The sequence below is a fragment of the Dipodomys spectabilis genome, unplaced genomic scaffold, assembly GCF_019054845.1.
Source record: "Dipodomys spectabilis isolate Male_0828 unplaced genomic scaffold, ASM1905484v1 ptg000009l, whole genome shotgun sequence".
In the NCBI taxonomy this organism is placed as follows: Eukaryota; Metazoa; Chordata; class Mammalia; order Rodentia; family Heteromyidae; genus Dipodomys; species Dipodomys spectabilis.
In genome coordinates, this window is record NW_024870686.1 from 8,298,508 (window position 1) to 8,319,836 (window position 21,329).

The 21,329-nt window shown below is 39.2% G+C and overlaps 1 protein-coding gene across 2 annotated transcripts in view; it reads right to left on the bottom strand.

Moving 5' to 3' along the window:
• The window catches only part of Eri1 (exoribonuclease 1), a 37,971-nt gene extending 16,858 nt beyond the window's left edge, over positions 1-21,113 (bottom strand). For both annotated transcript variants that reach the window (XR_006151101.1, XM_042701893.1), the window contains exons 1-6: positions 20,827-21,113; positions 18,267-18,442; positions 15,042-15,252; positions 13,504-13,587; positions 9,723-9,832; positions 6,922-7,036 (exon numbers count right to left, since the gene is read on the bottom strand). Coding sequence is in view for 1 of the 2 variants with exons in the window: in XM_042701893.1 (XP_042557827.1) it covers positions 6,922-7,036; positions 9,723-9,832; positions 13,504-13,587; positions 15,042-15,252; positions 18,267-18,442; positions 20,827-20,952 (822 nt within the window). In the remaining variant the exon portion in view is untranslated. The remainder of the gene's footprint in view (positions 1-6,921; positions 7,037-9,722; positions 9,833-13,503; positions 13,588-15,041; positions 15,253-18,266; positions 18,443-20,826) is intronic.
• Between the last annotated feature and the right edge of the window lie 216 nt (positions 21,114-21,329).

A 21,329-nucleotide genomic window follows, 5' to 3' on the forward strand; every position in this document is an offset into this window, starting at 1 on the left:
AGTGGAGGTATGGCACAAGTTGGTAAAACACAAGCTTCTACTGGAAAAGTCAAGTACTTGGCTTGGGAGGCCCTGATTTAAAGCCTCAATACTGGCACCAAAAAAATAGACAAACTACACAGACAAACTACATAGGAATATATCCCTTATAAATATCATAACACAAAAATCCTCAATATAAGCAAACTAAATCCAGCAGTTCATTAAAAGGATTACATACCACAACTGTGTAGTACTGGAAAGCAAGAATGGTTCAACATTTTAAAAAAGGGCTGGGAAGGTGGCTCAGTGGTAGAGCGCTTGCCTTGCATGCATGAGGCCCTGGGTTCGATTCCTCAGCACCACATAAGCAAAAAGAAAAAAGCCGGAAGTGGTGCTGTGGCTCAAGTGGTAGAGCGCTAGCCTTGAGCTGAAGAGCTGAGGGACAGCGCCCAGGCCCAGAGTTCAGGTCCCACGACCGGACCCAAAAAAAATGTAGTACACCACATTTAGAGAATGAATGAGAAAAACTACATGACCACCCCCCAACAGGTGTAGTAAAAAGCATAATAAAAATCAAACAACCTTTCATGATACAACAAAAACCTCTCCAAAAATTAACAAAAGGAAAAGGAAAATACCTCAAAAAAAAAGTTGTAAGAAAACCCACAGCTAACATCATACTCCCTTCTAAAGTTAGGAATAGCCATATGTTCACATTTACTACTTGTATACAACAGTTGAAAAGTAGATTAAAACAACTGAAAGTTTTACTTAAAACAATTAGGAAAAAGAAATAACGGGCACCCAAAAGGGAAAAGCTAAACTGTCCCTGTCCACAGGTGACACTGTTTTATAAAGAAAATCTAGATTCCAGATAAAAGAACATTTTTTTTAGAATAAACAGATTAAAGTTGCAGGTTCAAAATCAACATAGAAAAACCCACTGTTTCCAGACTAACAATGAAAATTCAACATGGAAATTACAAAATAAACTTCATTTAAAATAGCAACATGAAGAATAAAGTACTCAGGAATAAACTTAGCCAAGAAAATGATAAAGACTTGTATACTGAAGGCTACAAAATATTGCTGAGAGAAATTTGAGAAGGCACTAATAAATGAAGACATCCTAAGCTCATAGTTAAGATTTAAAATATCAAAATTATCCAAAGAAATCTAGATTAAATATAATGTATACTGAAATACTTTTTTGTATTATAACAGACAATTCTGATCTACCAACTCAATGGGACCTCAGACAGACAAACCAACTGAGAAAAAATAGTGGTCTAACATATCTTCATTTCAAAACTTACTATAAAGCTACTGTAATCAAAATGGTAAAGTATCAAGATGAAGATAAAACAAGTGTACCAGAAGAGAATAGACTCCAGAAATGGATCCTGAAGTACATATAAATGTATTTATATGTATATTTATACCACATGATTTATACCACATGAAAAATAAACAAGTAGATTAAAGATTAAAAATGTATAATCTAAAATGAATAAAACACTTAACAGAAAACGTAAGGAAAGGCATGACATTAGATTTGATAGTGATGTGGATATAACACCAAAACATACATTGCAGAAAAAATAAAAACTTCATCAAAATTTTAAAACAAGAGAAATGGAAACTTCTGAGATATAAGAAAAAAACTTTCAAATGTGTCATTTGAAAGGTGGTAATATTATTTAGAACTTCTTTACACAAAAATCCTGATTTTAAAATGGGTGGTCCAATTCTTTCAGTTCCTAAAGAACTAAGAGACTTACAACAGTTATGTGGACAGTCATCCTCCTTGGCATTATTTACAATAGCCAAACATTCAAGGTACAAATGAATTTTTTTCAAATGTAGCATACATTTTTAATAGAATATTACTCAACCAGAGGAAGAAAGAAAACTCTGACATAGTACATGTATGAACCTTGAAGACATTATGCTGTTAAATAAGCAATATGCTGATTTCATTTAGAGGAAGTCTGTTGAAAAGTTAAATTTATAGAGACAGAAAGAATGATAGTCACCAAAGGCTAAGAAAAAGGAAGTTCAATAAGCACAGTTTCAGTTTTAGGAGACAAAAAGTTCTAGAGATGGACATTGTGATAATGGTATAACAATGTGAATGTATTTAACACCATCAAATTCAACACTTTACAATGACTAAAGAGGCAGATGTGATAGATTTTTATCACTGCAAAAAAATAAAAACAAAATATAAAACAAGAAGTTTTAGACAGTGACAGAAAAAGTTAACTTTACTAAGCAAAGGCCAAAGGCCAATTCACTCTATCATATTGCTTTTTCACTGTGCTGGTCTTTGGGATTGAGCCCTGAGTCTAGAAGCTGTCCCTGAGCTTTTGTACTCAAGGGTAGCATTCTACCATTGGAGCTCTATTTCTAGCTTTGGCTGGCTTCAAACCTTGATCCTCAGATCTCAACCTCCTGAGTGGTTAGGATTGTAGGTGTGAGCCACTGGTACCCAGCTCTATTATATTGTTTTAAAAAATTATGCAAACCTGAACAACAGAGCCCCCCCCCCCACACACACACACAAACACACAACATACACATCTGATTCTGCAAAGGGAAAAGTCTTAACAAGGTATCCTAGTAGAAAGGTGAATGGCAGGAAAACAGGCCAGATTACGTTGAATGGTTTGTAAAAATGCTCCAAGAACCAGCCTACTTAGGAAGACTTTTTTCCCCCCTAAAATCATAAACCAGCTGAACAAGAAAATGTTCGACTTCAAGTTAAAATATTCTCAGATTTCAAAGAAAACAGTCTTTGAAAATAATATATAACAATAAGAAACCTCAAAAATGCTCACACTTCTCTTTCGGCTTCACAAAGTTATTAAGTCTCAAGTCTTAGTAAAAGCAGTCTAAAAAATCAGAAGAAAATTGTTTTTCTTGCCTTTCTACACTAGAATACATCTAGGTGAGAGCTGCTTTCTCTGATCTTCTGCTCAGCCTGAAATCTGACTTTGAGAAAGAGCTCTGTGGATGTAATCTGATACTATACTAAAGATGCAACTAATATTCTGCCCCTTAAAATTGTTCTAATGTTGTGCAAGAGTATTCTGGCATGCACAAGAAAGAAGGAAATATTTCTTTCTAATTCTCATCTTTCGAAATACGGGATTCTCTTTGGTCATTTAGCAAGCATGGAGAGCAAGGGCAGAAACTGTACCTGGAAGAAAATGAAATTCATGTGAGCTTATATATGTTTTTTGCACTGAATATGACTGCATTTGCTCACCCATCCTTCCTCCAATGTGTGTCCACTCTTTGACCCACCCTAACCAAACAAAGTATGTGTCATCTTAAATTCAATGCAGTATTGAGCATTTGTACAGGAAGAAATAAAAACAGAAGGAAAAAAAAACCCTGTTTGGGACTCACAGTAAAGAAGTCTATTGAGTCTCTCACTTTAGAAATATTTTTTATGGGCTGGGGATGTGCCAAGCAATAGTATGGCCTAGGTTCAACCCCCAGTATCTCAGAAAAAAAACAACAACTCATATACAAGCTTATAAAAGAAAAAATACATTTGTACAATTTGTGTAAATGTTAAGTTTACATTTGAGTCTGAACTACTCCAAAGAGATGTTGGATTTTCCCCCAAAATCATCTATACAATTGGGTCAGTGTTTTAGCCTACTTTTAGAAAAAAATCAATCCTAGTTACATTTTCATTAAAATGTTTAAAGAATTTTTTCTTAATTTGTAAAAAAAAAAAATACTAATTCAATTTGCCTATCTCTACCATCAACCCTCAAGAAAGGTTAGGTGAAAGTAATTTTTAATTTTTATAAATGGGGAAAAGTGGGTAACTGATGTCCTCTACCTATAACCATAATCGGGATGCTGAGACTTGAAGGATTTAGGCTAGAAGCCAGCCCAGGCAGAAGTTTTTAAAGACTGTTTCCAATTATCCACCAAAAAGCCAGACTGGAAGTGTGGTTCAAATGGTAAAGCATCAGGCAAAAGCAAGCTGAGCAAGAGTATTAGGCTGAGTTCAAACTCCAGTACCAGCAAAAAGAAGTGGGGGGACCCCAAGTGCTTGTGTACACTGTATATATACTATTTTCCATTCAGTCTTCTTTCTGACTCAACATAAGGAAAAGGGAAGAAGTAAGGTTATAAGTGAAACAAGAATGTCCATGAATTTGGCTCAAGATTCATTATGTCTATTTCTGTGTTTTTGAAATTTCCCGTTAAGAATTTTTTGCTGTTGTTGGTCATGGGGCCCGAGTCTCTGAGATTTTTCACTCAAGGCTAGTATTCTACCACTTCAAGTCATTTCTAGTTTTCTGGTGGTGGTTAACTGGAAATAAGAGTCTCATGGATTTTCCTACCCAGGCTGGCTTTAAATCATGATCCTTAGATCTCACCCTCCTGAGTAGTTAGGATTACAGGTATGAGCCACCATCATCTGGATATAATTTTTTTTTAATCACAAAATGAGCAAAAGAAAAATCCCCAATAAGAGGAAAAATTATTAAGTATACTTAAGGGAGTAGTAAACCATAACAAAGTCACACTATAAACCAGTATGAAAAGATTCCTAAGCTCCTTTAAAAAAAAAAAAAAAACAAAACTAACAGATTTAGGGATTTCACCAAAAAGTAGTAGTCCATATGGCTAATAAAAAAAAGTTCAGGGGCTGGGAAGATGGCTCAGTGGTAGAGTGCTTGCCTTGCATGCAAGAGGCCCTGGGTTCGGTTCCACAGCACCACATAAGCAGAAAAAGCCAGGAGTGGCACTGGAAGAGCGCTAGCCTTGAGCTGAAGAGCTGAGGGACAGTGCCCAGGCCCAGAGTTCAGGCCCCACGACTGACACTGACACACACACACACACACACACACACAAATTCAGTTTCATGAGTGATCACTTATCTTCTCTCATTTAGGATGTCAAATGAAAGCATCACACATCCATCAGATTAACTTAACAATGATAATGTCTGGCAATATCAGACACCTACAAAAATATGCACCCACTGAAAACTTACCATTACTAATATGAGTACAAATAAGGTACCACCCTTTGGGAAAATTACTTTCACATTATCTAGTAATAACAATACACATAGCCTACAAACCAGCAATTCCACTCATAGGTTTATGCCCTGAACAAATGAGTACAAATTAGAAGATACATTTATATAAGAAATATTTATATTACCATAACAAGTAAAGCTATTCTTCATTACTGAAAGAAAAACAAAAGATCTCCCCTGCTAAACGGAACTTTAAAATTTGTGACCATGAAAACAGCAGTGCAGAAGATATTTAAAAGAATCCTATATACAAGACAATAAATGCAATCAGGAAAATATGGAAAAAAAAAAAAAAAGCACTGGTGGCTCAGAACTGTAATCCTAGCTACTCATGAGGCTGAGATCTGAGGATTGTACTTCAAAGCCAACCAGGCAAGAAAGTCTATGAGACTCATCTCCAATTAACTTTCAGAAAACCAGACGTGGTGCTGTGGCTCAAGTGTAGAATGCTAGCCTTGAGCTAAAGAGCTCAAGGATAGCACCTGGGTCCAGAGTTCAAGCCCCATGACTGACAAAAAAAATTTCACTAGATAAATAGGTAAGAAAATTAGTAGGAAGCCAGGCACCAGTGGCTCATGCCTGTAATCCTAGTTACTCAGGAGGCTGAGATCTGAAGATTGTGGTTCACAGCCAGCCCCAGCAGGAAAGTCCAATAAACTAGAAAACCGGAAGTGGCGCTGTGGCTCAAGCAGTAGCGGGCTGGCCTTGAACTGAAGAGCTGAGGGATAGCACCCAAGCCCCACGAGCGACAAAAAAAAAAAAAAAAGAAAGAAAGAAAAGAAAATTAGTAGAGAAGAATAAAACATTACAACAAACAAGTGTTAGGAATTACTACATACCTTTCAATCATTAACTCTGAGTATGAATGATCTCATTTTCCAGTGATTTGATTATAAAGGTAATATTATTACAAAGATGTAGGGTGAGGAAGAACACACAGGAGAAGGAAGTTACGAGCCGAATACCTTCCACAGCAGGAATTCAACACACATCTCAAATCTTAAAATTCACGTGACTTAGAAATAGGAAGGTAGATGCATACCAGTGACTCTTTCCTGTATTCCTAGCTACTCCAGAGGCCGAGATCTGAGAATCACAGTAGAAAGTCATCCTGGACAGACATATTTAAGAGACTCTTGACTCCAATTAACCAGCAAAAAGCCATAGCTGGAGGTTTGACTCAAATGGTAGAATGGCAGCCATGAGGCAGGCCCTGAATTCATGCCTCGGTACTGGCACACTGGTGCACTGACAGGCATGCACACACACACATACCCCTCACATACACAACGAAGAAATATGAAGGTAATTTTTTTTTAAATTTTAATTTAAAAAGAACAGGATCAGTAGCTCTGGCGAGGGCTGTAGCAAAAGGCTGCCATTTGTTCTAAGCCTTCTAGTTTTATTTTAAATTTTTACACTATATGTTTGATCAAATAAAATTAAAATTCAGTGATGAACATATGTTCTATCAGCAATCCACATATAAATAAGTGGTTCAAATGCTTTCATGTGTATACAGATCACCTACTTAAATAAAGTGAATGAGAAAAATGAGGGGGAAAAAGGTTTAGCTTTGTAATTTGAACTGCAAATCTATGAAGCTCAGTGGTAGAGCGCTTGCCTTGCATGCTTGAGGCCCTGGGTTCCATTCCTCAGCACCACATAAGCAGAAAAGAAAAAAAGCCAGAAGTGGCGCTGTGGCTCAAGTGGTAGAGTGCTAGCCTTGAGCTGAAGAGCTGAGGGACAGGGTCCAGGCCCAGAGTTCAGGCTCCACGACTGGACCCAAAAATAAATAAATAAATAAAAAGATAGCAAGCCAGTATATTTTGAGATAATACAGAGAAAAAGTATAGAAATTTTACCTTGTAAAAGTTTCCATACGATTTTCGAATATTGATCCACTTTTTAGCAAAAGAAGGATATTTGAGCCTGCTAAGTTGGCACTGCATGTTCAAGAACTTACTCATATCCCATGAACTGGTAAATAATAAAAACAGGAGAGAAATGCATACAATAAATACCATGCCAATACTACACAAATGAGTATTTTAAGTCATTCTTTTTAGTTTCAATTTGTCAACTTTCTTATACTCACCTAATGTCAAGCTTCGAAAATTAACCTGGTTTCCTACAATACACCTCAAAAATAACTTCAAAAAAGAAAAAGATAGCCTCAGTGCTGGTGGCTCGTGTTTGTAATTCAGGCTACTCAGGAGGCTGAGATCTGGGGATCATAGTTCAAAGCCAGGCTGAGTATATTTTTTTTTCCAGAAACTAATTCATATTAGGTTCACTTTGTGTGTGTGTGAGTGTATATGCATGTATGTGTCCACACACACACTACTTTGGGGTTTTGAACTCAGTGCCTGGGTACTATCCTGAGCTTTCTTGCTCAAGGCTAGAGATCTACCATTTGAGCCATAGGTCTACCTTTGGTTTTTGGTGGTTAACTAGTACAAGTCTCATGGACTTCCTTGCCTGGCTTCAAACCATGATCCTCAGACCTCAGCAGCTGGGATTATAGGCATTTACCAATAGTGCCCAGCACTCTTGATTATTTTTATTTTATATTTTGATTCCTGGGAAGGCTTCCATTTGTTAAATATTGTTTATGCTTATTTACTATATGTTTGCTTACTACTTTTTTTTTTTTTTGGGTCCGGTCGTGGAGCCTGAACTCTGGGCCTGGGCACTGTCCCTCAGCTCTTCAGCTCAATGCTAGCGCTCTACCACTTGAGCCACAGAGCCACTTCCGGCTTTTTTCTTTTTGTTTATGTGGTGCTGAGGAACTGAACCCAGGGCTTCAGGCATGCAAGGCAAGTGCTCTACCACTGAGCCACCTTCCCAGCCCTGCTTACTACTTTTTATGTGCTTACTATCCTTTTTATTTTTTGTCGGTCATGGGGCTTTAAGTCTGGGCCTGAACACTGACTCTCAGCTCTTCAGCTTAAGGCTAACACTCTACCACTTGAGCCACTGTGCCACTTCCAGTTTTCTGAGTGGTTTACTGGAGATAAGAGTCTCACAGACTTTCCTGCCAGGGCTGGCTTTGAACCGCAATCCTCAGATCTCAGCCTCCTGAATAGCTAGGATTACAGGCATGAGCCACCAGCGCCTGGCATTTGTTTACTGTCTTATACTTACTATTTATTAATACTATGTGTAATGCTAGGGTTATCATATTACATTCTTTGAGGGTATGTTTTTGAAATAAAACAACTTAATGAGATAATAAATGAGTTGAAATATAACCTGTTGTGCTAAAACACTTTCCATCATAACAATCCCCTTGCTATAGTTAAAAAGAGGCCAATACTAAATGTTAAATGTGGAAACTGTGTTGGCTCACATGTGGCTCTTCTAAGATGAGGGGAGTCGGAACAGTAGAAGTTATACTCTTTAGCCAAAACTCCTCAACTTATCTACTATACTGGCAACAAGAGTATACTCGACTACACTAATTGAAAGTATCTATCCTTAGGGTCCTATTTGTATGTGTATTTTTAATATCTTAAAGCAATCTCCACATACCCTTAAGCTCCTTGCTTGAGATGTCATTTTTGGAGGTATCAATTACTGTTTCTGTTAGTGCTCTCACTACAAACTGCAAAAATTTTGAAATCATCTGTTCTAGAATTTGACATTTTATAGAACTGTACATACTGTTATAACAGCAAAACCTATTAGTATTATCAAAATGAGTATTATTAAAATGAGGCTGATCAACATTTTCCAAAACTTCTAAACTCACGGTCATGTGATTAATCAACATTCTCCTCTTGCATGTAAACTCTTGTAACCTATGTTGATGTCTGAGTACAAACCATCCACAGTGTAAAAAAACCACTAGTGGGTCACAACTTACTTCTTTAGCGTTCATAGTAGCATTATGGTACAGGAGTTGTCTTAGTGCAATATATGTAATCCTTGTTTTAATCTTTCTGTTTTCCCTGTCTAGCTTTTTATTAATAAATGCTTTTGGGCATACACTTTTGAGACCAGCACTATAGTAAACATTATGGAAGATGATCCTAAAGGATTTCTAATTTCATGACATACATAAAATTAAGTTATATATTATTAGAATATCTAGTCAGAGTGGAACATTTTCATAAAGGTTATCAGACTTTTAAAAAAAGATCAATATGAATTATAGTGTGAGGTTAACACACAAGGAAAGCTCTGAATAAGCATATAGAAGTAGTGAGGAAGAGTCTCCCAACAGAGAAAAGTATAAAATACAGAGGAAAGGTAAACAAGGTGAATTCCTGGGCAGCACCGTCTACTGTAAAAAGGAGTAATAGCAAGTAGATTAGGCTAAAAAGTTAGGATGAAATGAAAGAACCCTGAGGCCAAGGTGAAGGCTTGATAGCTAGCAAATGTCAGGATTCAAACAGGATTTCAGGTAATTTTAGATTGTGTATTATTAATATTTATCTTTCCAGCCCTCTAATCTGGGATTAAATTGTTACTGCTTTCTCTCTTCTTCATCCCTAGGATTCAAGTTTTAAGTAGAAAGAATAGAAAAGGGAACACTGTTGTTATGAGGTTATTCCAGAACTTTTAATAAATTATACTTTTGTGGTTATTATAAGAGTTGAATAAATAACATCCATGCTTAATTTTTAGAAGATTAAAAAAGATAATTATCCTCAGTACTTACCCATCTGTTAATATGCAATATTTATACTTTGTTCCTAATTCTTTCAACTTCATCCAGTCAATTACTTTTTTCAGTACTAGAGGGAAAGTATCAGCTTTGTCTACCTGATCCTGAGAACATAAAAACAGAATATGTAAAAGTCAAGGCAGCTAATCCTACAAAATACCCAAACATAAAATACAGGGTAGGGGACAATATGAGAATTTATGCTTTAAACTTCATGAATTCCTAGGCTTAAACCCACCTATCTAAAGTTTCATTTAAGTCAACTAAAAACTGCCCATAGCTAAGTATTAGGAACTGTCTTTAATTGAAATATACAATCTTGCTCCAATAAGATTTTAGATCATCCCTTGTGGTTCTCTTTTTATAGGTTCCAACCTAGTAGTTTATGGATTCTTAAGAATAAAGGGAACAAGACACCTAGAATAGCCAAAACAATTCTAGGCAAAAAAGACTACTCGGGAGGGATCTCGATGCCAGACTTCAAACTCTACTATAGAGCCATAATAACAAAGACAGCATGGTACTGGCACAAAAACAGACCCGAAGGCGAATGGTGTGGAATAGAAGATCCAGAATAAAACCATACTCCTACAGTCACCTGATATTTGACAAAGGAACCAGAGACATACAGTAGAAGAAACACAGCCTCTTCAACTACTAGGACTGGGAAAACTGGGCAGCCACATGCAGAAACTAAAGAGGACCCCAGCCTATTACCATGCACCAACATCAACTCAAAATGGATTGAAGACCTTAACATCAAACCTGAATCTCTGAAACTACTGCAGGACAGAGTAGGAGAGACACTTGAACTTATAGGCACAGGAAGGAACTTCCTGAACAGAATCCCAGGGTAACAACAAATTGGAGAGACTTGACAAATGGGACTACCTTAAAATAAAAAGTTTCTGTACAGCTAAAGTTATAGCAACCAAGCTAGAAAGACAACCAACTAACTAGGAAAAAATATTTACCAGCAATATATCAGACAAGGGGCTAATATCCAATATAAACAGGGAACTCAAGAAACTAATCCCTCCCAAACCTAACAAACCAATTACTAAATGGGCAAGGGAACTAAAGAGAGACTTCTCAGAAGAAGAGATAAAAATGGCAAAGAAACACATGAGGAAATGTTCACCATCCCTGGTTGTGAAGGAAATGCAAATAAAGACAACCCTAAGATACCACCTTACCCCAGTCAGAATGGCCCACATCCTAAAGTCAGCCAACGACAAATGCTGGAGGGGATGCGGAGAAAGAGGAACCCTATTACACTGCTGGTGGGAATGTACACTTATACAACCACTTTGGAAAGCAGTCTGGAGGGTCCTCAGAAAGCTAAATATTGACCTCCCTTGTGACCCAGTCATACCACTCCTAGGCATCTACCCTGAGCAACAGAAACCAGGATACACAGACACATGCACCAATATGTTCAGTGCAGCACTGTTCACAATACCCAGGATATAGAAATAACCAGATGTCCCACCACAGATGAATGGATCCAAAAATTGTGGTATCTATACACAATGGAATATTATGCAGCCATTAGAAAGTGTCGGGAGCCAAAAGTTGAGTCTCTCAACATAATAGGCTTGACTATCTCACTGGAACATCTTGAGGCTGAGTTTACAGAATCCGACCCTCATCCTGCCCTAAGTAAACATCCTGCAACTGCTAATGACCACCCTTTCCTCCTGCCCTAAGTAAACATCCTGCACTGCTATGGCCAATGAAAAAGCTTCCTTAACGGCCAATGAAAAAGCTTCCTTAAAGCCGGGCGCTGGTGGCTCACGCCTGTAATCCTAGCTACTCAGGAGGCTGAGATCTGAGGATTGCGGTTCAAAGCCAGCCCGGGCAGGAAAGACTGTGAGACTCCTATCTCCAATAAACCACCAGAAAACCGGAAGTGGCGCTGTAGCTCAAGTGGTAGAGTGCTAGCCTTGAGCTGAAGGACAGTGCCCAGGCCCAGAGTTCAAGCCCCACGACCGACCAAAAAAAAAAAAAAAAAAAGCTTCCTTATTCCAAGCATATAAATACCCCGGTGTGAAAAATAAAAATTTGCAGCTTGATCAGAATCCTTGTCTTGCTGTCATTCTTCATGTCTCTTGTCCCTTCATTCTTTCTAACTTAGGTTCACTGCCCTCGCTGACGCCCTGCGGGTCGGGACAAGAAAGGACAAAATAATGGCATTTGCAGGGAAATGGATAGAGCTGGAAGAAAATCATGTTGAGTGAGGTAAGCCAAGAGAGCAAAGAGATAAACGGCACGTGGTGTCCCTGATAAGTGGATGCTAAATCCAAAATGTAAGGTGATAAGACAAAATTAGCAAGACTTAAGAAACAAAACTCATCTGGTCGAATCACTAGTAAATAACCCTATGCTGCTGCTCATATATATGGTATATATGTGCACACTGGAGGGAAACCAGGAGGAAGACACAGCACTAGAGGGAATCAGGGGAAAACATACAACAGCAGGACCCATCAGCTGCACTGGACATTGATCAAAATGAACTAAGCAACTCAATGGCAGCGATGGGAGGGAGGGAACAAGTGGGAAAGAGGGAACAGTTGATGCTGTGCAAAACAAATGTGGAAGAAATAACTGTATTGCAAAGCTCATAGAACTCATAAATGTTATAGACCATGATAGACAATTTGCCCCATGAAAGTTAGAATGTGTTTGTGACTCTAACTAAGCATCACTATCCCACAATACTGTGAAATTTGGAAAATTATGTAACCACTTAAATCACAGTAAGAAATTTGAAAAAAAAAAAAAAAAAAAAGAGTAAAGGGCAATCTCTTATCAGCTGCAAGCCATCATCTCCTGAGTGATCGCTCCAAACAATACCAAACTATCAGAACTTCCTAAAATGTACCAGCCCAATCAACCACTCTCACAAAATGCCCTCCAGACATTCTGCAAGGCTTTCAAGATAAGGGATCCAGGAGAACCTTTTAAGCTGGCACGACACAGTCTATCTTGACCATTTCATTAGATCATGTACATTTGAGCCACCCTACACTACATGAAATTGTTTCATGCCTGAAATGACCAGTCCTCCCCCTACTTATCTTTATTCAGCCGAAGGTAACCAGCATAAAACATGAAAGGTTCTCCCCACCCCCCCCCTCCTGTATTTCCTGTCATCAATGGAAACCTTATGCAGATGCTAAATACCCTGACTTCTAACTCTTAACTTTATTGTAACCACATCTGTCTGTTTCTGAATCCCTACCTAGTTCCTTGGCATATATTATAGAAGACACCCAACCATATGCAGAATGACTGAAAGAATAAGCGAATTAAGAAAGTAAATAAAAGACCTACTCATTAAAATACAAGCACGTCATAAGAGTAAATATAGTCAGGTTGCAAATAGATACATTCTAAAACTTATCCCCAAGTAGAGCACAGTAACACTCAGATAATTCTCTATTTTACAAATAAAATATTTAAGATGTATCATTACAACTCTTTAAAGGGAAAAGTTAAGTATATGATACATGATTTGCTTTTTGTTTTTTAAGATGAGGATTTTACTATGCTGCACAAGCTGGTTTCAAACTCCTGGGCTCAAGTGACCATCCCACCTCAGTCTTCTAGGAGCTGGGAGTACATTCACCACCTTGTCCAACCATTTATTTGTTGATTACAATATGGTGACCTTTACCCCAACCAAGGAGAACACATTAAATTACTCGTAACAGTAATTTCTAAACTTTGTAGAAAGCAAGTCTCTAATTTGAAATAATAAGATCACAACCTGAGTAATTCCAGTAAGACTGATGCAGAAATCAGACAGATGTGTATTCATCTCTGGCCTCACATACTGCTGAAATGTATCTTCCTACAAAGGAAGGCAACAGTTACTTTAATGTGCATAAACTACATGACACATTGAACAAAAGTGCTCTGACTTTATAGGTGTTCATGGTACAGATCTATCTAGAATTTTTTTTTTGTTGGTCGTGAGGCCTGCACTCTGGGTCTGGGCACTATCCCTCAGCTCTTCAGCTCAAGGCTAGTGCTCTACCACCTGAGCCACAGTGCCACTTCTGGCTTTTTCTGCTTATGTGGTGCTCAGGATCAAACCCAGGCCTTATGCATGCAAGGCAAGCACTCTACCACTGAGCCACCCTCCCAGCCCCTACCTAGAATTTTTAAAGGATTCATTTCCCCTAACAAAGCCCTCTGATATTTTGATTAAAATTATTTGCTTTGCAATTTAAAAAAAATATTAAGATACTGAGTTTGAAAGCAAACCTTTAAATCAAAACTTAAATGAACATTTCTTGAAGAACTAAACATTGAAAACTTTGTACTACTTTAAAACTATAAACCTAAAATCTAAATAAGGGAGAACTGTCCCTAAAAGAAGTGAAATCAATTTGCCCTTATAGTATCATTTTTCCCTTTATTTATTTTTATTTTTGTCTAGTCATATGGTTTGAACTCAGGACCTGGGCACTGTCCCTGGGCTTCTTTTGCTCAAGGCTAGCTCAAGGTTAGCATTGTACCACTAGAGCCACAGCTTCATTTCCAGCATTTTTTGCTGCTGGTTGTGGGGCTTGAACTCAGGGCCTGGGCACTACCTCTGAGCCTCTTTGTGCTCAAGGCTAATGCTCTACCACCTGAGTCAAGGCTAATGCTCTACCACCTGAGTCACAGCACCATTTCCAGTTTTTGAGTGCTTAATTTGAGAAAAGTCTCCTGGGACTTTTCTGCCAGGGCTGGCTTCAAACCAAGATCCTCAGATCTCAGCCTCCTGAGTACGATTACAGGCATGAGTCACTGATGCCCAGCTCGTATATATTTTATATGGCTTAGAAATGAAGGTTACAGTTGTTTTCCCCATAAATTTTCCATCAGAATGATGACAGTGATTTCTGTTAATTATTATTCATAGCAATCAGAGTGCCTATGCCTACAGCAGTAGTCTTTAACTGGATTACACATTTAAAAAAGAAACAAAAAACAAAACCAAAAAAACGGTAAGTTTTAAGTTATATGCTGATGTCAGGGGCTAGGTGCTACCACCAAACTGAATTAGGATCTCTGAGACTAGGACCAGGCATTACGATGTTTTTGTTTTTTTACTTCCCAAGAGATTTTGTTATCATGGGGAAAAAAAAGAGAAGCAATTCCTAAAAGTGCCTTAGTAAAGCTTTTCTGTTAAGACAATGTCACAACAAAAGCAAAATACTCACCTGAGACTTCTAGTTCTAGCTAAAATAGCAAATGAGATTCTCCAACTTACAAGAGACACCAAAATAGTTACTACTAAAAACAAAATTCACTTACGATTTCTAAGGTGTGAGTATTCAATAAAACAACAGGAAACTCAATTATTTCATGTATGAACTCAGGTGGATTACCCTCTTCACAAGTGGCTTCAAAGTCAATAATACAAATATAGTCGTAGTAACTGTCTGCACAATTGCTCTCTTTCAACATTAATTTCTGCTTTTTATAATAGTTTTTCAGCCTCTTCTTCAGAACATCCTTTACTCCTCTAAATAGAAAAAAATAAAAAATATATAAAATAAAATTTATTTAGGCAAATTTTACACTCAAGAATCAGAACTTTTATCTGCTGGTACTGGATTGAACCTTGACAAGTCACAGCCTAATTTATCAAATGCTAGCTAAAATAAATGTAAGGGAAGCAAAATTCAAAGCTAAGTTAACAGACAACATGAACCTTTTCTCCAAAACATATACAACTTCCAACCTTCAGCCTTATCCACATATACCACTAATATAGCCATAGTGCCTCATAGATTAAGATGACACACGAAACCTGAATTTTTTTTTTTTGTTGGTCGGTCGTGGGGCTTGGGTGCTGTCGCTGCGCTCTTCAGCTCAAGGTGAGTACTCTACCACTTGAGCCACAGCTCCACTTCTAAAACCTGAAATTTTTGTTAAATTATTCTACGGGTCATGTACAAATGTCTGATATGAAAATTCAGGTAAGTTGGCCTTATTATGCTCTTTTTTTATTGGCATTTATAGGTTAGACGACTAAAAAAATCTTTAAGAATATGAAACTACTGCAATCCTGGCATATGAAGTTGAATAGCTGCTAGTTGCTTTGGAAACTAGTTTAGAAGATATCATTCTTACTGTCCTTAAGAACATTATCACACTCAGTAGATTCTTGGTGAAAGTTTTGCATTACCTGGTTAGTCTCCCTTTCTTTCTTTCATCCTTTTAGGGAAGGGGGGTGTTGGGAGTAGAGGTAGTTAATTTAAGATAGGGCATCAGGGCATGAAGTCACAGGTATATACTACTGCATATGCCCTTCCCCCTCCCTTCCTCTTTTCCTTTCTTCTTTTTTTTTGAGAAACTGCTGTAAAAACTAGCTCTTGGAATAAAAAAAAAAATCCATCATTTTTACTTCCCCTTGCTCCTCCCCATTCAAATACTCACCTTAAAAAAAAACAAAACCGGGGCTAGGAAGGTGGCTCAGTGGTAAGAGCGCTTGCTTTGCATGCCTGAGGCCCTGGGTTCGATTCCCAGCACCACATAAGCAAAAAGAAAAAAAGCCGGAAGTGGCGCTGTGGCTCAAGTGGTAGAGCGCTAGCCTTGAGCTGAAGAGCTGAGGGACAGCGCCCAGGCCCAGAGTTCAGGCCCCACGACCGGAACCAAAAAAAAAAAACAAAACCCACCCAACCCACCCACCTCATCAAAATACCAAGAATCTAGTTCTCCTTAATGATCTCTACTATGGCTCCCATAGCTTCTTCATAAATGACAAACACCTCCACTATCACAGCCTTCCAATTCATTCTTTACCATGTTCATATTACCTATCGTTTCAGTCTACTGTCAAAGGTTCTTTTCCCCCAATGTTCAATGGTACATCATATACTACAGACAAAACATCCTGTAAGTCACTGCCTTAATATGTGGTATGTTTTCATGTTCTAGAACTTTGATTATTATATAGCAAGGGCTTAGCATAAGATCATAGCAGAAAAACAAACAAACAAGAATTAGTCCTCTATATATCACCTTTACAATAATAATTTTAAAAATAATTACAAGTTTTGTTTTTCCTTGAAATACCATCCTTCCTTTTAGTGTTCTCTTTCTGAATTGAAGATACTCTGTTCTGTATCTCTACCTCCTCTTCCTTGCTCAAAACTGGCACAATATCATGAGCCACACTTCTACTTCTGGTTTGTTGGTGGTTAATTGGAGATAAGTCTCCCAGACTTTCCTGCCCAACTTCGATCTCAGCCTCCTGAGTAGCTAGGATTACAGCATGAGCCACCAGTGCGTGGCTTCAATGTTCTGTATTCTCATGCTATAAGTGGTCAGAACTCCAATGTAGCACTGGCCACTTTGTACTGCAATTATTTGTGTATTTTCCCAAGAGTCTGAGATTTCCAAAGTAAGGAAATATCTTATTTACCTTCTGATAAAGCCTAGTCTAGTGCTTAGAATTCAATACCAGTTTGTTGAATAAATTTATAAACATCTAGGTCTCTAGCTTTCATGCAAGCCAGGGTATGAAGTTGATCTTCACATCTGAAAAGGACAAAAATTTTCAGAAAAATCTTCTATAAGTGACAGATTATAACTTCACAACTGAAAGGCAGGGAAAGATGAAGTCAAAAGGTTCTTCACAAATTATGATATAGAGAATCTAGAAGGAAAAATACATTTGTGCTCTTTCAGAAAGCAGCAAAGCCTAATTTTTCTTTTTCTTTTTTTGCAACAGTCCTAGGGCTTGAAATCTGGACCTAGTCTGAGCATAGAGGAAGAATATCATTTAAAAGGGAATAAGAATTTAGGGGTACACTGAAATATTATGTCTCCATGTTTCATATAACCAAATTTTTCCTTTATGCTGGACAGTTCAATTGTTTATCAAAATACAGTGACTCCAAAGTCATTCCTGCCACATATACTAAGTTATAGAAAATCATTGATTTGATTTATAAAATACCATTCACATCCTACATATACGTGTATCTCATTAAAGATATAGAGTTATTATTTCAATCTATACACAGTTAAATGATGCATACTATCATTCGACAGTGTTTTAGAAACTAAAACACTTTTTGATAAATGATTTCTTTAAACTACCTGATTTCAGACAAATCCCAAACTCTTTATGAAAACAATATGAATAGGCAAAGAAAAAAGAAACATGTCCTACATCTGTCAATTAAATAAACCTAAAAAACTAAAAATTGAAGTTAGGCACAGTGATACACACCTAATAACCTTAACATTCAGGGAGCTATGGTTGGAAGATGAGCATGTACTACTTTATATAATTTTAATTTTTGTTTTGTGTATGTTGGGGGGGGCCCTGAGCACTGACCCTGAGCTTTTCTCCCCCATTTGAACCACAGCTTAACTTCCAGCTTTTTTCATTCTTAATTGGAGATAAGAGTCTCTCATTTTCCTGCCCAAGCTGGTTTCAAACTTCGATTCTCCAATCTCAGCCTCCTGAGCAGCTAGGATTACAGACTAAGCCACTGGGACCCAGCTAAAGTTATTTTTAATTACCTGGTTTCAAGCTTGAATTCTGAAAGCTTAGCTCTGAGTTCTTCCTTACTCATTCTGTTAATACAACCATTTGTAATGGCAATCTCTTTGTAAACTGGGTCACTGAAGTCACTTGTGTTGGAGGTAATGAATTCAGATCTATTTGTTTCTTGGTCATCAATACACCGTTGCTTTTTCTGTAAAAGTAAAAAAGGGGAGGGATTAATTTATAATTATTACAAATGCAGATTCAATGATTCAAACTTCTGAGATTTCTATATGTTACAAAGCCAATGAAAATGTCCACTGCAGCAATAAGAGGCCAGGATAGGAAAATGAAAGATGTGTTTTCAATATAACTTGCTTTACTCTGTTCTGAGTCAGGAGGCTCCTTAAAGGCAAAGAGTCTAAGAAAAATGAGAATTAATGTTAGAATCAGTCACTTCAGTACAAAACTCAGCTGACCTTGGGTGGGTTATTAGCCTTTGATCTACAGTTTTTTTTTTCTATCAAAACAAGGTATAATTATCTTAAGTGGTACTTGGTAAAATGATAAATAGTATTTAGGCAGCATTATTACAAGTATGAAATGAAATTATATGTAGCCCAGTGAGGGCAAGGTCTGTTCAAGCCCAAATATGCTAAAAAGAAAAGCAATTTACTAGCTGAATCCCTCTGCTTAGTTGAAATCAGAGGAGAATTTTTTTTTTTTGGGGGGGGGGTTTGGGAGGGTCTAGTCATGGGGCCTGAACTCTAGGCCTGGGCACTGTCCCTCAGCTCTTCAGCTCAAGGCTAGCACTCTACCACTTGAGCCACAGCGCCACTTCTGGCTTTTTTCTTTTTGCTTATTAGGTGCTGAGGAATCGAACCCAGGGCCTCATGCATGCAAGGCAAGTGCTCTACCACTGAACCACCTTCCCAGCCCAAGGGAGAAAATTTTTACACTCATTTATTAGGAGCATCCAATGACAAGTTTTAAAAGATAGGATAGTCACTAAGTCCAATTTAGACAGTTGTCATATCTTAAAGTTTTAAGACTTTGAAATATACTTAAGTATCTACATTCGTCTCCTAAAAAAACAAACAAAAAACTTTAGAAGCACTGATGGCTCATGCCTATAAATCCTAGCTACTCAGAAGGCTGACATATGAAGGTCAGCCCAGGAAATAAAATCCCCAAAACTAATCTCCAATTAGCCAGCAAAAATCTTGAAGTGGGAGTGTGGCTCAAGTGGTAGAGCAGCAGCCTAGTTCAAAAGAGCTAAGGGAAGGGTGAAGTCCTAAGTTCAAACCCTCGTACTTGCATTTTTAAAAACTTTTGATAAAAATGTCTTACAATGAGGAGAGAAGTGGGGTTGTTAGGGCATAAGAAAGTTTCTTTCCAAGTATCAAGGAGAATGAGATAGCCACATAGAGAAGAAGAAGCATGTAGAACAGTCAAACATAAAGACTCTTAAGGAAAAAGACCTTTCTCTTCAAAAGACAGCAGGGAAGCCAGAGGTACTTGGGAGAAGGTCTTGCAGAAGGGAGTGAACCAGCCCAGTTCAGATTACAAAAAGATCTTTGTAGCTGTGGTGCGTTAACATCACAGATGGAAGGAACAGAAGAGCTAGAAAAACCTCGTGCCAATACTCAGTATGAAGTAGTCAACTTTTGTTTGTAAGAGAAAGAAAAAAAGCCTAGCTTGGGTGTTAACAATTCACAATCCACCGTGCTGGCCAGCAACTATCCTATTCGTAAAAACCGATAAATAAAATCCAGAGTTGTCTTTGTACAGCGACTTAAAAAAAAATCAAACAAAAAATAAATGAAAAAGACCTAAGATTTTTGTTTTGTTTGTTTTACAATTTTTGCCACTACAATGGGGATCTGTGAATGACGCACGGCGGGGAGGGGGGGAGGGCTTCACGCCAGAAATCCTAGCTACCCAGGAGGCTGAGATCTGAGGTTCATGGTTCCAACAAGCTAAGGCAGGAGAAAAAGTCTTACGTCCACGGAAGCCCCCAAAAGACCGAAGTGGAGCTGTGCCTCGACTGGTAGAACACTAGCCTTGAGTACAAAAGCGTAGGCACAGTGCCCGAGCCCTGGGTTCAAGCCCCCGGGCCACCCCCAATCCCCCCCCCCCCACACACACACCTCAGTACTCTGTTGGAGGGAAATAGTAGGACACAGGGAAAAGTCAGAGGCGAAGCTCCATTCAAGAGGCCGCTGTGGAGAAAGGGCCCAGATTGGCGTCCTAAGAAACGTGACCTCTCCTGGGTTGGGGGGGGGGGGCTCCCCACTTCAGAAACCACCACCTCTCCAAGAGCCGACGGGGCGGGGGCGAGGTGGAGGTAGAATGGCAACAGTGGACAGAGAACGTTTGCTGCAGAATTCTCACTCGGAACTTCTCCGACGACTGTTTCCTCACACCCGGGGTGGAGGCGGGGTGGGGGGGGCGCTCACCGGGCCCCGATCCGGGTCCGGGGCGGCCCGGGGCGTGCGGGCTGCAGCGCCGCAGCACCACCACCGGCCAAGACGCGTCCTCGGTGAGGGAGGCCGCGGAAGGGCGCGGCTGGCGGGGCGCGGACCCGCGGCTCACCTCGAGATGGCCCGGCCGCGGCTGCTGCTGCTGCTGCTTCTCGCACGGCGTCTCTGGCGACCCGGGCTGCGCGCGAGCCAGGGCCTCGCCATCGCGACGCCGTCCACTCGGCTCATCTTCCTCCATGCCGGCTCCTGCACCCACAAGCCAGATACCGCAGCTGCACCCGGGCTCGCTCTCACTCCGCCAAATCCCTCCGACCTCGCTCTTCTCCGTTGAAAAATTACCGGGTTTCACGTTCCCGCGGCGGCAGCCACACAAACTCCGACGGGCACCGCCCACTTCCGGGAGCGTGTGGCGTCCGTCTGCTGCGCAGGCGCACTAGGCGAGCGCGCGTGCGCGCGTGAGGGGAACGCCGGAGCGGCCAGGAGGCGCGAGAAGCGGAAGTGGGCGTGGTCATCTCTGTTGAAGCCCACACCCTGGCGTTTCCTTTAAGCTGTAGCTAGCCTCCTTTCTAGAGTTAATGAGGGACGCTATGAAGTTGATGGGAAATGTGTTGAAGG